This window comes from Moschus berezovskii, chromosome 23 (genome assembly GCF_049115385.1).
Source record: "Moschus berezovskii isolate FMDL1 chromosome 23, NW_MosBer_1.0, whole genome shotgun sequence".
NCBI classification, from domain to species: Eukaryota; Metazoa; Chordata; class Mammalia; order Artiodactyla; family Moschidae; genus Moschus; species Moschus berezovskii.
The window spans coordinates 16,611,363-16,627,378 of record NC_142482.1 but is presented as its reverse complement, the minus strand read 5'-3'; the positions used below and the strand labels follow the sequence as shown (position 1 = coordinate 16,627,378).

Below are 16,016 nucleotides of genomic sequence, written 5' to 3'. Positions count from 1 at the left end.
CACAAAGCCTTAAATATTTATTACCACATTTTTACAGAAAGAGCTTGCCCAACCCTGGTTCAAAATATACATTGTTTATGAGTCTAATTTAATCATCATCATCAAGCAAAACACAAAAGCTATATTTTCAAACATCTACCTGCCAATACATTCTATAGTTGTACAAGATTTTGCTATAGCTAGCCCTACTTAATTTAACTCTTGCTGTTTTAAACCACAACTGTTAGACATTTTTATTTTAATCTACCCCATGTTTATTATTTTCTTGTTCGTTACATTTGTATACCATTGGGGGTTAATTTTGGTTCTTCCTGAGGTAAAACCTTTAGCAGTGGCTTTACCATTGATGGTAAATTCTAATTTTTATTTGCCTAAGAATGCTTTTCTTTTGCCCTAATGTTTTGTTGGATACAGATAGAGTTGCTGGATACAGAATTCCAAATGACAGCTATTCTTCCTGAGCAATCTGAAGAGAGTGGCTATTGTTCACTGCCTTCCAAGTTGAGAAGCCAGCTTTGATTCATAGGTCTGTTGTTTGCCCCTAAACTGTCCCCAACTTTGTCAACTTTAAATTCTTTTTGACTTTCCATCATTTTATCTGTTTCAATGCTGTCTTCTGGATAATTCTTTCTTATCTGTCTTTCCACCCACTGTGTTTCTCATAACATAGCTCATAAAGTTTAAATCCAGTATTGTATTTTTCCTTCATAGAAGTTCTGCTCTTCATTTAAAACATTTTGCTTTAAAAAAAAAATTGTTTTTTTTTTCAGCCACACCGTCAGCATATGGAATCTTTGTTCCCTGACCAGGGATGGAACGTGTGCCCCCTGCATTGGAAGTGCAGAGTGTTAAACACTGGACTGTTAGGCGAGTTCCTAAAACATTTTGCATTCATGTTTTTGTGGGCTTCCCAGGCGAGCCAGCAGTAAAGAATCTGTCTGCCAATGCAGGAAACGCCAGAGACATGGATTGGATCCCCTGGAGTAGGAAATGGCAACTCGCTCCAGTATTCTTGCCTAGAAAACTCCATGGACAGAAGAACCTGGCAGGCTACAGTTCATGGGGTCACAAAAGAGTTGGGCACAACTGGGCACACATGCTCACATTCATGTTTTTATTATCTCTTCTTTAAAGCAAAATGTCTTTATAAGTATGTGAGTGTATGCATTTTGTTTAAATAAATACACTTATTTATAAGTGAGTGTGTAATAAGTATGCTTTAATGAAGAAAGGGTAAAGATAATCAGAGACATCTTATTGGCCTGTGGCTCAAGGTAGAAAATTATTTTCCTAGTTTGGGCTTTTCCTATAGCTATTGACAGGAAAATAACCAGTCTAGTTCTTTTTTTTTTAGGTTGGTTCTATTGTATTTCATCATGTCATCAGAGCCACAATGAACTGGGAAGAAAACACCAACCACACCCCACTGAACCGTCAGCTTTGGTCTTGTTTATAGATGCTTAGTCTGGAGGCTGTTTCTGCAGTGCTTCCTCTCATCCCCCACCGTACTTGAGCCGCTGGATTTGAGGCTGAATTGCTGCTCCCCATCCTCTACCTATTGACTGGAGGCTAGCAGCCTCTGTAAAGTTGAAACTAAGATGCAAAGGTTAAAGTGCATGTTTTTCAAAGTCTGAAGTTTCTTTGTACTTTTAAAGGCTATACCTGATCCTGGTTCTCCTGTCTTTGAAATCCCCATCTTTCAAACAACCTCTAACAAGTATAAGAGACTTGGAAGTAATTTTGCAAAGTGTGGCTCTTTTTTAATTGTTAACTTCAATAGAGTGCCACCTTTCTGCCTACATAGGAATAAATAGTGTCAATGACTGTTACTTTTCCTACTTTTTCCTTTGGTTAAAAAGAAAGCAAACGATAAAATACAGATGTACGCGACGCGAGAGACGCCGGCCCCGGCGGCGCAGACGCGACGCGAGAGACGCCGGCCCCGGCGGCGCAGACGCGACGCGAGAGACGCCGGCCCCGGCGGCGCAGACGCGACGCGAGAGACGCCGGCCCCGGCGGCGCAGACGCGACGCGAGAGACGCCGGCCCCGGCGGCGCAGACGCGACGCGAGAGACGCCGGCCCCGGCGGCGCAGACGCGACGCGAGAGACGCCGGCCCCGGCGGCGCAGACGCGACGCGAGAGACGCCGGCCCCGGCGGCGCAGACGCGACGCGAGAGACGCCGGCCCCGGCGGCGCAGACGCGACGCGAGAGACGCCGGCCCCGGGGCAACGAACCACACAAAGAGGTGCGGCCGTGAGGAGCTACCCCACGCCTGAGGCCAGGGCCGGCGGCCGAGAGGAGCTACCCCACGTCCAACAGGCGGTGGCTGCGCTGGCGCAGGAGGGCCGAGAGGAGCTACTCCACGTTCAAGGTCAGGAGGGGCGGCCTTGAGGAGATACCCGTCGTCCAAGGTAAGGTACAGCAGCTGCACTTTGCTGGGGCGGCTGTGAAGAGATTTTCCACGACCAAGGTAAGAGAAACCCAAATAAGACGGTAGGTATTGCTAGGGGGCACCAGAGGGCAGACAAACTGAAATCATAATCACAGGAAACTAGCCGATCTGATCACATGGACCACAGCCGAATGTGGTCCACTGGAGAAGGGAATGGCAAACCACTTCAGTATACTTGCCTTGAGAACCCCATGAACAGTGACAAAGGGCAAAATGATAGGATACTGAATGAGGAATTCCCCAGGTCGGTAGGTGCCCAGTATGCTACTGGAGCTCAGTGGAGAAATAACTATAGAAGGAATAAAGGGATGGAGCAAAAGCAAAACCAATACCCAGTTGTGGATGTGACCAGTGATAGAAGCAAGGTCCGGTGCTGTAAAGAGCAATATTGCATAGGAACCTGGAATGTTAGGTCCATGAATCAAGGCAAATTGGAAGTGGTCAAACAGGAGATGGCAAGAGTGAACGTCGACATTCTAGGAATCAGTGAACTAAAATGGACTGGAATGGGTGAATTTAACTCAGATGACCATTATATCTACTACTGTGGGCAGGAATCTCTTAGAAGAAATGGAGTAGCCATCATGGTGAACAAAAGAGTCCGAAATGCAGTACTTGGATGCAATCTTAAAAATGACAGGATGATTTCTGTTCGTTTCCAAGGCAAACCATTCAATATTACAGTAATCCAGGCCTATGCCCCAACCAGTAATGCTGAAGAAGCTGAAGTTAATCGGTTCTATGAAGACCTACAAGACCTTTTAGAACTAACACCCAAAAAAGATGTCCTTTTCATTCTAGGGGACTGGAATGCAAAAGTAGGAAGTCAAGAAACACCTGGAGTAACTGGCAAATTTGGCCTTGGAGCACGGAATGAAGCAGGGCAAAGGCTAATAGAGTTTTGTCAAGAGAATTCACTGGTCATAGCAAACACCCTCTTCCAACAACACAAGAGAAGACTCTACACATGGACATCACCAGATGGTCAACACCGAAATCAGATTGATTATATTCTTTGTAGCCAAAGATGGAGAAGCTGTATACAGTTAGCAAAAACAAGACCAGGAGCTGACTGTGGCTCAGATCATGAACTCCTTATTGCGAAGTTCAGACTGAAATTGAAGAAAGTAGGGAAAACCACTAGACCATTCAGATATGACCTCAATCAAATCCCTTATGATTATACAGTGGAAGTGAGAAATAGATTTAAGGGACTAGATCTGATAGATAGAGTGCCTGATGAACTCTGGATGGAGGTTCGTGACATTGTACAGGAGACAGGGAACAAGACCATCCCCATGGAAAAGAAATGCAAAAGAGCAAAATGGCTGTCTGAGGAGGCCTTACAAATAGCTGTGAAAAGAAGAGAAGCGAAAAGCAAAGGAGAAAAGGAAAGATATAAGCATCTGAATGCAGAGTTCCAAAGAATAGCAAGGAGAGATAAGAAAGACTTCCTCAGTGATCAATGCAAAGAAATAGAGGAAAACAACAGAATAGGAAAAACAAGAGACCTCTTCAAGAAAATTAGAGATTCCAAGGGAACATTTCATGCAAAGATGGGCTCGATAAAGGACAGAAATGGTATGGACCTAACAGAAGCAGAAGATATTAAGAAGAGGTGGCAAGAATACACAGAAGAACTGTACAAAAAAGATCTTCCCGACCAAGATAGTCATGATAACGTGATCACTGACCTAGAGCCAGACATCTTGGAATGTGAAGTCAAGTGGGCCTTAGAAAGCATCACTACTAACAAAGCTAGTGGAGGTGATGGAATTCCAGTTGAGCTATTACAAGTCTTGAAAGATGATGCTGTGAAAGTGCTGCACTCAATATGCCAGCAGATTTGGAAAACTCAGCAGTGGCCACAGGACTGGAAGAGGTCAGTCTTCATTCCAATCCCAAAGAAAGGCAATGCCAAAGAATGCTCAAACTACCGGACAATTGCCCTCATCTCACACGCTAGCAAAGTCATGCTCAAAATTCTCCAAGCCAGGCTTCAGCAATATGTAAACCGTGAACTCCCAGATGTTCAAGCAGGTTTTAGAAAAGGCAGAGGCACCAGAGATCAAATTGCCAACATCCGCTGGATCATGGAGAAAGCAAGAGAGTTTCAGAAAAACATCTATTTCTGCTTCATTGACTATGCCAAAGCCTTTGACTGTGTGGATCACAATAAACTGTGGAACATTCTGAAAGAGATGGGCATACCAGACCACCTGACCTGCCTCTTGAGAAACCTGTATGCAGGTCAGGAAGCAACAGTTAGAACTGGACATGGAACAACAGACTGGTTCCAAATAGGAAAAGGTGTACGTCAAGGTTGTATATTGTCACCTTGCTTATTTAACTTATATGCAGAGTACATCATGAGGAACGCTGGGCTGGAAGAAGCACAAGCTGGAGTCAAGATTGCTGGGAGAAATATCAATAACCTCAGATATGCAGATGACACTACCCTTATGGCAGAAAGTGAAGAGGAACTCAAAAGCCTCTTGAGGAAAGTGAAAGAGGAGAGTGAAAAGGTTGGTTGAAGCTCAACATTCAGAAAACAAAGATCATGGCATCTGGTCCCATCACTTCATGGGAAATAGATGGAAAAACAGTGGAAACAGTGTCAGACTTTGTTTTTTTGGGCTCCAAAATCACTGCAGATGCTGATTGCAGCCATGAAATTAAAAGACGCTTGCTCCTTGGAAGGAAAGTTATGACCAACCTTGATAGTATATTAAAAAGCAGAGACATTACTTTGCCAACCAAGGTCCGTCTAGTCAAGGCAATGGTTTTTCCCGTGGTCATGTATGGTTGTGAGAGTTGGACTGTGAAGAAGGCTGATCGCCGAAGAATCGATGCTTTTGAACTGTGGTGTTGGAGAAGACTCTTGAGAGTCCCTTATACTGCAAGGAGATCCAACCAGTCCATTCTAAAGGAGATCAATCCTGGATGTTCATTGGAGGGACTGATGCTAAAGCTGAAACTGCAATACTTTGGCCACCTCATGCGACGAGTTGACTCACTGGAAAAGACTCTGATGCTGGGAAAGGTTGGGGGCGGGAGGAGAAGGGGACGACGGAGAATGAGATGGCTGGATGGCATCACCGACTCTGTGGACATGAGTTTGAGTGTACTCCGGGAGTTGGTGATGGACAGGGAGGCCTGGCGTGCTGTGATTCATGGGGTCGCGGAGAGTCGGACACGACTGAGCGACTGAACTGAACTGATAGATAAATATGTAGTGATATATATGCCTTTATCAACAAAGGCATCTTCACTAGTAACCTTTGAAAAGCACCAGGCCCCTCCCCCAAAAATGCAAAAGAAAGAACAGACAAAAGCAGGTAATCTGAGAGCCAGATCACATGATCGACTGCACAACTGCCTGAATTGTTGTGCGACAGTGACTTGTGTTTGGGAATGAGGATTTCTTCTGCCCTGAGTGAAGTTACACTATAAGCTACCTATTTATTGTAATGTCTTGAGACATGATGTTTGCAGACTATATAGTAGTCCCTAGATGCTGGTTTAGATTCAGCGCTGGTGATACAGGAATGATTAAATGACAGTTCTTTACTTGAGAAAAAAAACGGTTTTGTATTTTCTTTTCTGTGTTTGTTTCTTTCTTAACCTCAATACAGACAAATTTATTTTTGCCTGAGTTTTAAAGAACAATGAGTATTTGTCATTTTTGCCCTTCTAGTATCAAAAATGATTAGGACCACTTTACAAAGCAGAAAAATTAAAAACATACCAACAGAAAAGTCAATGTGTAACTAGCCAAAAAGACCTGAGTAGTTTGGATCCTGTTAAAACAGACCAAATTATTCTGATTTCTTGTAATAGTTTGAGTATTCAAAGTAATACTAAGCATTTACTCTAAGAGTTATTTGAAAATAATGTGACTGACCATATGTGCAGATATATATATGCATACATATTTTGAGAAAATATAAAAATACTCACGCTAAATATCTCCCTTCTTAAATGAAAGAGAACAAATAAGGTCAATTCCCATCCTAATCATTTATTTTTAGGCTATTCAAAATTTTTCCTTATTGTTGGAACAGATTAAGAAAATATTTAACTCATGGATGGTTGCTTTGCTCATTTAATAGCGAGTTACTTATCAACAACACAAAAACTAGTTTTGGCAATTAAAATCATGTAATCCAAACATTTTAGACCTGATAAGCTTATGATCTCAGTTATAACATTCTTACATTTTTGTATTCCTCTTAAAAAAAAAAAGCCAAATCAAGAAGCACAAGAGAAACTAGCATCACAAGTTTAATATATTTTAAAACATAGAAATATATTTAAACAGCACATTTAAAGAATAATATAATAGACTTTCATTTCTTATTCTTATAATGGTATACCATTAATTCAAAAATATATTACTTAATGTACCCCCAATAGAGTTATTATCAAGTTTACTTTAAGATAATCTGTATTTTAAAACAATATTGCAATATTCCTGAATCATGAACAAACCCATAACATTTTTAAGCTATTTTTGATACAAGTTTTACTTAAAAAGTCCAAAGGGTGATTAATAAATAGTGCTTTATGAGTATTTTAGATGAACTGTAAATAATCCTAGCTGTGGAGCCCACATAAATAGCAACTTATCCACTAAATGTCATTCTTCCAAAAGTCAGTGGGTTAAAGACAAGTCTTAAAAGGCAGAGAGAGAAACAGAGAGAGAAAATAAATTAATTTCAGAGGGAAGAACACACATGCACATACATACAACAGAACCTTCCCACTTGGAATTATTTGTGCTTGGAGGAAGGTTTACAAAATCCCCCTCCAAAATAAGGTTTTCAATGAGCTCATTCTCCAAGATATGAAAAATGGATTTCAGCTGTTCTTTCGAAATGGCAATTCTGTCAAAGCCATTCTGGGATTTGGGGTAATTTCCTCCAGTTGAGTTTCAGTGCTTTTACCCTAAATAAAATCCCTTGCATCACATCAATCAGCAAACTCAGTTATAAAAGAGAGCTACAGAAAACGGCTCTGTCGGCCGCTTTGCTCGGGTATATTTTATGCATGCAGTGACTCTCATCTGTGGGGAGGGAAGGGGAGCACGTGTAAATGTTTCTTTATTTTGGACTGTTTTTAAATCTGAAAAAAAACTGCAGCAGTAGTGTTCTAGATAATAGGCAGACATGATTTATTTGAGGTAAGAAGGTTGTACTACGCTTTTTTAGTGTTAACTTGGAAAATTATGGACACAGGCTCAAGTCTGTCTCCACAGAATTCCTGAAGCTTTGAGCTCTTTGCAAAATCTACAACCGGTGAGCCAAGAAGGAACGCTCTCCTACAGTTAAACCAATTCTGTTCAAGCAAACAGTTACAACAATTACGTGCAATCTTTCAGCTTCTGTGTTCTGCTCCCGTTTATTTACTCAAATCCAGCTCAACATTTCACTTTATCTAATGAAGCAGAAACTCTCAAAGAAAAATTGTGTTCCTCCAAGCATTTTTGTTTTGGCTGGTTATTTTTTTAAGTTTCATTCTAAATATCAATAAATATCCCATCAGTTTACATTGGCACAGCATAACCAAATGCATTCAGCTTCCAACAATACTTAACAGTCAAAGGAGTTCTGTCTAATTTCAGAAAATCGTATAAAAATTACATTAAAAATACTGAAGTGGAATTGAATTGGACTCAGCACATCCTATTAAAAATTAGACTGGGCAATTTTTTGCATAATGAAGTGATCTAAAATACATTTTACTGCAAAGGCATCCACAAAGGAGAATATATACCTTTAAATAAATAAAAGTAACTATATACATGCTCTTGTACATAGGTTAGAGAGATGAAATGAGCCAGACTAATTTTATTAAATTCCCCTTTTATCTGAAAGGATATTTTTTATTGTAGTCATAAACCTTAATACAGATCTTTTTCTTATTACCATTATTATGCACTTTTAGTGGCAACCACATGAACGCACGACCATATTTCTGTACTTTTTCAAAATGACATTGGAGCTGTCATCAAAGTACAACACAGAGATGGCGTTTAGTTTGGTTGGCGCACAGCAAGGCTTTGGTACGTGGTCAGGAAACATCAGGTGAACCTGGTTGGGTGGGAGGAAAAAAAATGTTTTACTTTTAAAGAAATAAAATAGATATTTTGTCTGCAGTTTTAAGGTGACATTCTTGTTTTGTCACTGATGATCAGGCACTCTCTTAAGTTACCTCCCTCTCTCCTATTTTTGTTCCATGGTGAGGGGAAGTGGGAGCTGGTAGTGAAGGATGTATCCTTAAGTATTAACACCTAGATTCGACCCACTGGTTCTAATTACCTGTTGGGGCTTTGAAAAACATTCTACCCAGGAAGGAAAAGTCTCTCTGTGGAATAGTCAGTGGAAATTTTCCTGGAGGAAAGAACATGGCAACTAGAACTGGGCTGCTTTTAGTTAAAATGGCCCCTTCTATTTACTTCATGAGAAACATGTAGGTTATGAATGCAAAATCAACGAAGCCATGGCACTTGACTGTAGAAAGATCTGGATCTAAGAATTATTCATAAAAGGATAACTAAACAATAAGTCAACACATTTTTAACAATAAAATTAAAAGCGCGCAAATTCTTCATTTCCTTTGGTAAAGGAAGCATAAAAATCACAGCAAAATAAACTCCAGGTAAAAATCCAATACTTGCTTTAAAGCAATGATTTCAACTCTTCTCCCCATAATGTTTTACCAGATTGGCCAGAGTTTAACATCCTTTGACTTGCTTTCTCCCCTAGACAAGTGCCAAAAATCAAGCTAAGTTTAATCAGAAGAAAGAAGCCTAGATATGTTACAACTTGAACATACATCCCTACCTCTCCCCCTACAAAGTCTGAAAAGGTAGCTGAACATGGGCAGTGAAATGCTTAAGTAAAGGATTTGTTCTCATTTTCATCAAACTGGCAAGTTTACCTCTGATCTTCAACAATCAAAGAAGGAGCCAGAACTCAGTTCCCCCTTTCCACCCGCCTCCCCCGGCCCTTCCCCCAGAGGAGTTTATGGGAAATCCCACTGCAGAGTCCTTGGGGATCTACAAAGAGAAAATACAGCTCTTAGAATCTTGGCTGCAAAACCTCCTGGCTGAAATGATATAGGAGTCCTGCCTATGGACAGACACAGCAGGAAAAATGAGGTGATCCGATACCGACGTGAAATTTCCTAAGACCTCACAAAACTGCAAGCTGGATGGTTCTCCAAATTTCAGAGGCAGCCTGAAGCCCTCCTTGGCTTTATCTTCCTCAACCCCCTCACCCGTGATGGATGGATAACCCCCTGCTTCAAGGATCACCTCACCCAGCCATTGTTCTGAAAAAAATAAATGAGATTGTTCTTCCATCATGTCTCAAACATGTTCGGCACAAACCTGCTTTCCTTTAACAACAAATGCGCCTGTGTTCTTGTTTCATGTCCGTCACAAAATAAACAGAGAATGCACAATGCCAGGGGAAAAGAAAAAAAAAAAAAAAACAGAAACACCAGACTTCCCATGTTCCCTTCAAGTTCTGTGATGACTTACGCTTCACATCCCAGGACAGCGATACAGACGAGGGGCCTGTTCCAAGTCTGTGTCAGCGATTTAAAAAATGTTTGTTTTTAGACGCTGCCTTCTAGACTACAGTCCTAAAAGCTGACAGTATGTAATTATATATTTATTTTTAAGAAAAGAAAACAAAAGAGAGATAGGGGTATTTGACAGAGTTTTTTCAATAGTTAAGCTTTGCATAGCCTGAGCGAACTTGGATGTGTTAGATGCATATCTAAGGAAACAGCAAAAGCTCTCTGAGTCATTGAATTGACAGTACAAAGAGCTTAATTTCTGGGAAATTAAGTGGCATTTCTCTATAGGCTAATAGTGGCTGCTCTGCTGTGTCCCTACAGATGGACAGTGAGGAGGGCTCTTCCTCTAAGGCATGAAATAGAGGCATCCTTCTCTCTGCAGTGGGCTTTCAGCTGATAGAAGGCTGGACCCCCCTGACATTCATCTTACTGGAAGACATTTGAATAAAACAACTTTTCTTGTGCTGCATACCTGCTCTCCCTGGCCCAACAGTGATACCATATATCAGGACGTGCTTATAGGGCTTCCCTCATGGTTCAGTGGTTAAGAATCAACCTGCCAAAGCAGGGGACAGGGATTCGATCCCTGGTCTGGGAAGATTCCACATGCCAAGGGGTACCTAAGCCTGCACAGTGCAACTACTGAAGCCCGTGCACATAGAACCTACACTCTGCAACAAGAGAAGCCACCAGAATGAGAAGCCTGAGCACTGCAACGAGAGAGCAGCCCTTACTTAATGCAACCAGAGAAAGCCCAAGTGCAGCAGTGCACATTCAGGGCAGGCAAAAATTAAAAAAAAAACTAAATAAAAATAATTTCAAAATAAGTGCTTATATTTATAGATCGCAAAGATGAACGCATATCAAAACTTAAAATACCCCTAGGAATTGACTCTATACTTGCATATGGGAACGTCATTGGTCAAAAATCAACAAAAAGAAGGATATTTCTATGGCATTGGCAGCACAAAACAAGCATGAAAGAAAATGCTGGTTGGAATTTAGACTCCGGTTCTTCACTTTAGACAGGGAAATAAGAGCTGCAGCAAACTAAGGTTTTCTTTCAGTGTATATAAATTTTGCAATCAAGGAAGAAATAATAGTTTCTCCCCAAACCTATAGTTTGCTGAGCATGATATATTAAAGAAATCTAGGGTGTAACAATCAGTGCTGGGGAAGGACAGACATGAGCAAATGTATTCCATTCATTATTAAAAGCAACTTGATAATTTTACATGATTGTATTCTGAAACAAATGTTTCTCTTCAAACTTGGGGGAGAAAAGAATATTTATAAGTGACTATCTGTCAAAATACATATTTGTTTTAGTTCTCCGCTTCCTCTCTACTCCAAGGTTATTTCCAAAGTCTTTGACAAAATCTATGAAAATCCCATGGACGGAGGAGCCTGGTAGGCTGCAGTCCATGGGGTCGCTACAAGTCAGACATGACTAAGCGACTTCATTTTCACTTTTCACTTTCATGCATTGGAGAAGGAAATGGCAACCCACTCCAGTGTTCTTGCCTGGAGAATCCCAGGGACGGGGGAGCCTGGTGGGCTGCCGTCTATGGGGTCGCACAGAGTCGGACACGACTGAAGTGACTTAGCAGCAGCATGCTCTAGTTGCCACGGATGTGCATCTTTGTGGTCTAGCTATTCAGTAGTACCTCTGAGGTCAGTAAGATGCCAGCAAAACATCAAGTCAAGGATTTCATCTGTCAAGGTGTGTACACCATTCTTATCCAGAAGGAAACTGGGATGTTATTTCATCAACTTTAAATTTTCAATAAATTGCAAAAGAAGATAAGCTTCTGAAGAATCAACTCCTCACACATTCTAATAGCTGCTCTTTCTGTTGGTCATAAATAAGCCTCACCCACAATGATAGATTTTTTTTTCTGACAGCTACTGCTCTCCTACTGTTATCTACCAAATAACTCTATTCCCATCAGTGTCTTGATTCCAAAATTATTTGTTCTCTTCTTCTGTCCTGATTACTTATAGTTGAAATGCTCCTGTGAACCCAACTTTGATGTGGAGTCACATCACACAGCCTATGCACCTTCTAGAACCTCTCCCTCGTCTGCCAGAGGCCACTCCCCAACCACATTAAAAAGTATGGATGTTGGAGTCAGACTCTCAAGGGTTTTCCGGAACTCATTAGATAAGTATGACCACTGAGAGACCATGAGATTAACATTTCATTATCTCCTTCACAAAAATTAGCCTACATTAGTAGAGATTAAATCACTGTTACATTCCTAAGTGTGGGAGGGAAGAAATGAAGATTAATTTCTACCTTAAGTATTATAACTGAAAAAGATATAAAAAAATGGAAACCAATCTTCTACTTATACTCTACACTGAAGAGCTTCCATAATACCAAAGTATGTTATAGATCATTCTTAAATAATGAGTTTAAAAGCCCTCAGATGAAATTCAGCACAGCTATTATTCAAAGTTTTTGTAATGACTGCTAATGAATGGTTAGGTTAGAAACAGCCCCTGTGTGGTTAATCGTATTGTCGACTGAAGAAATCAGTGCAAAATGACCATTTTGTGTGATTGCTCCAATTTTCCTTGCTGAATCTTTCCTCATTTTGGAATTAGGAATTTTCTTTAGAGCAGCCTGAATTTCCTGACTGTATCCACATTTCTTACTCTGGCACAATTTTTATGTTAGGAGTTTGAGAAGAGAAGAAAACGCATTTTTAACTTCAAATAGATGCTTTTCTTTAAAGTAACTTCATAGGAAGTTTACATCACAAACCACTTTCTATTCTACAAAAAGAAAACTTACCAGAGTCTGAACTATGGCATGGTTGGTGGCATTCATATGGGCATTGAGTGGAAAAGAACATTCTCCATCACAATAAAATGCAGCATATCCTTCTGGCGCTATAATCCAGTCCTAAAATGCACGAAAGCAGAAGAAGAAATAATATCACCAACATAAAAGCACAGAAAAACAATTCTTAAAGAATACTTAAATATAATTAATATAATTCAATATAATATAATATTAAATTAAATACTTTGGATTGGTTTCTCTTTTTGGTCCAACAATTATTCTAATAAGACATGCTCCCTCAAGCCTTTAATTTATGATTAAGTTAAAGTTTACAACAAAAGTATAAATATTTTCACAAGGAATTGTCCTCTGTAATTTCTCCCAGAGGTCACTATGTAAGATATTCCTAGCCTGTATTAGTCCATATATTCATGAAGAAAGCTGCAATCATGAAATAGCATTCTAAATATCGTTTAAACAGGAAATGATGAACTCTGCAAAGTTCAACTGAACCAGAAAAGAAAAGAAGAATAAACTTAATTGAGATAATTCTCATTACTTCTTAATAACTCATTCCTGCTTTAGAAGCTTGACAACCTCTTAAGGCTCTAAGATTTGTTCTTTGTCCTGTTTTTCTTTCCAATCATGTGTTAACTTTATAGTCTCTTTAGAACAAATGAGTCGGAGAAAAATCCTGAGCATTGTATACGAAAAATTTTAGGAAGCTAAAAAGTTGGCACTTGAGATGGTGGCCCTGATTTTTTTTTCCCAGAGATGTAAAACTTGTCACCGATGTAAAATTATTGAACAATTAATGTTGAAGGTTTATCATAAACTTGAAAATGCTTACATGATAGTATCAATTTTCAATATAATGGCTCGCATTCCAAGGATCCATTGAAATGGAATAATCTAATCTAACAACTCAATTTAAACTCTTTTGGCATAGTTATGAAAATTATTTTAGTTCAATCTTCCTCACTGTGCTTGTGAAGCCTATGTAAAATAGCAAAACGACTTCTAAGTACAAGAAATTTTTTTTCTCTACATCTAACTTACCACAGACATAGTTAAGGATTCTACTTCATATACCAAAAATTTGTGACCATTGGAGGCAAAAGGAAATTGCTTGAGTTAATCTGAAAAATGGGACTAAAATGGAAATTTGGGTATATTTAAACAACAGGACTTCTTTTTTTCACTTTCTAAGGTTGCATTTGTTCTTCAACATAATTTTTTTTACCATAAACTCTATTAATTATGTTTCAATAGTGAAAGGATAATGCAGAAATAAAAATGATGTGGATAATCCTTATATGGAATAGTCGATGTCAAAAATAACTGGTATGTTCATTGCAGCACTGTTTACAATAGCCAGGACATGGAAGCAACCTAAATGTCCGCTGACAGATGAATGGATAAAGATGTGGTCCATATATACAGTGGAACATTACTCAGCCATAAGAAGAAACAGAATTGGGTCATTTGTGTGACGTGGCTGGACCAGAGTTTGTTATACAGAGTGAAGTCAGAAAGAGAAAAACAAGTATCTATATACAGAATCTAGAAAGATGGTCCAGATGAGCCTGTCCTGAGGACAGCAATAGAGATACAGATGTAGGGAAAGGGTGTGTGAACACAGCACGGGAAGGAGAGGTGGGACGGGTTGAGAGAGCAGCACGGCCGTATGTACACTCCCATCTGTAGAACAGGGAGCGAGTGGGGAGCCCCTGAACAGCACAGGGGGCTCAGCTCGGTGCTCCGTGACGACCCAGAGGGTGAGACTGGGGGCAGGTGGGAGGGAGGGCGGGGGAGGGGACACAGGTACACAGATAACTGATCACATTATTTTAACAGCAGACAACATTGTAAAGCAAGGATACTCCAATGAAAAATAAAGTATAAAAAATAACTGGCTGCTGTATAGGAAAGATTACAAAGATTACAAGAGATTTAGGACTGATAAAAAGCAGAAAAAAAGCAACCAATTTGACTGACTGTTCTTACCTGCCATCCCAGATCCCGGAAACTCACATAGAGTTCATGCTTTTTACAGGCTTGTTTTTGTTCACTGGTGTTATAATCTAAAGATGAAAATCAGAGGGTAAACAAAAGGCAGTCTATCAGGTATATTAATATTTCTTTTGTGAGATCACTTATAAAGTCAAAAGGAGGCTGCATTTTAAGTTGTAGAACATGAGTTTGAATCTCAAAGTGAAAGTCGCTTACTAACCATGTGAACTTCAAGCAAGTCACTTGTGCTGAGTTTCTGCTTCTGTAAAATGCAGACCTTGAGAGGTCGTGACAAGAATCAGGTTGGATCCTTTGTGTTGTGAAAATAGCAGCCTTATACCTGCCACTCAGTGAGTGCTCATTCATTAACTAACTCAAACCACAGTTGTGCTTATGATATTTAAGTATATAAAATATTCAAACACTATGTTTTGTATTCTTTCACAAGGCAGGCACTGGGAAAGTACCAACTGGGATGTTCCAGAGTACATGTTATCTTATTATGAATCTTAAATTCAAGATCCCCAAAGTGGAGCTTCTGATTGGCCCCCACCCCCAGACCAATTTCACCTGCACATGACCATGAGCAAGTTCCCAGGCCAAACAAACACTGGAGTCAAAACATACTCTTTCCTCTCAGCGCCACATCCAATCTGTCAGGAAATCCTTACTCATTTTACCTTCATTTGAAATTCAGCCACCCTCACTCCCTCCATGACTAGCTCTGGTCCAAGCCACTATCATCTCTTTCCTGAATCACTGCCCCCTCCTCACTGCTATTCCTCCTGCTCCGCACCGTCCCCATCCCATCAAAGTAGCCAAGTGGACCAACTGTCACGCTCCAGCATAAAGCCTCACAGTGGTTCCTGTATCAAGGCTCCCAAGGTTCTACATGATCCAGTCCCATCACCCTCTGGCCCATTTGCTCCCCTTCACTCTACTCCAAACAGCCTCCGTGCTGTTTTGCACACAGGTCTGCTTTCTCTCACCTTAGTTCCTTTACTCTCAACAGCCCCACCCTTCCCTGCAATGCTCTTCCTCTGAATATCTACTTAGCTAATGCTCAGAGCTTCCTCAGTTCTTAAGCATAATCTTGTCAACAAAGCCTTCACTGACTCCCCCGTTTCATATCCTAACCTCTACTCTCATATTTCTCTCCCCTCTTGCTCTG

The 16,016-nt window shown here is 40.3% G+C and overlaps 1 protein-coding gene across 1 annotated transcript in view; it reads right to left on the bottom strand.

Moving 5' to 3' along the window:
• Nucleotides 1-6,867: 6,867 nt before the first annotated feature.
• BMP5 (bone morphogenetic protein 5) overlaps nucleotides 6,868-16,016 on the bottom strand; it is a 142,233-nt gene continuing 133,084 nt past the window's right edge. The window contains exons 5-7 of the mRNA XM_055406807.2: nucleotides 14,840-14,916; nucleotides 12,842-12,952; nucleotides 6,868-8,546 (exon numbers count right to left, since the gene is read on the bottom strand). Of these exons, the coding sequence (XP_055262782.1) occupies nucleotides 8,397-8,546; nucleotides 12,842-12,952; nucleotides 14,840-14,916 (338 nt within the window). The 3' untranslated portion in view covers nucleotides 6,868-8,396. The remainder of the gene's footprint in view (nucleotides 8,547-12,841; nucleotides 12,953-14,839; nucleotides 14,917-16,016) is intronic.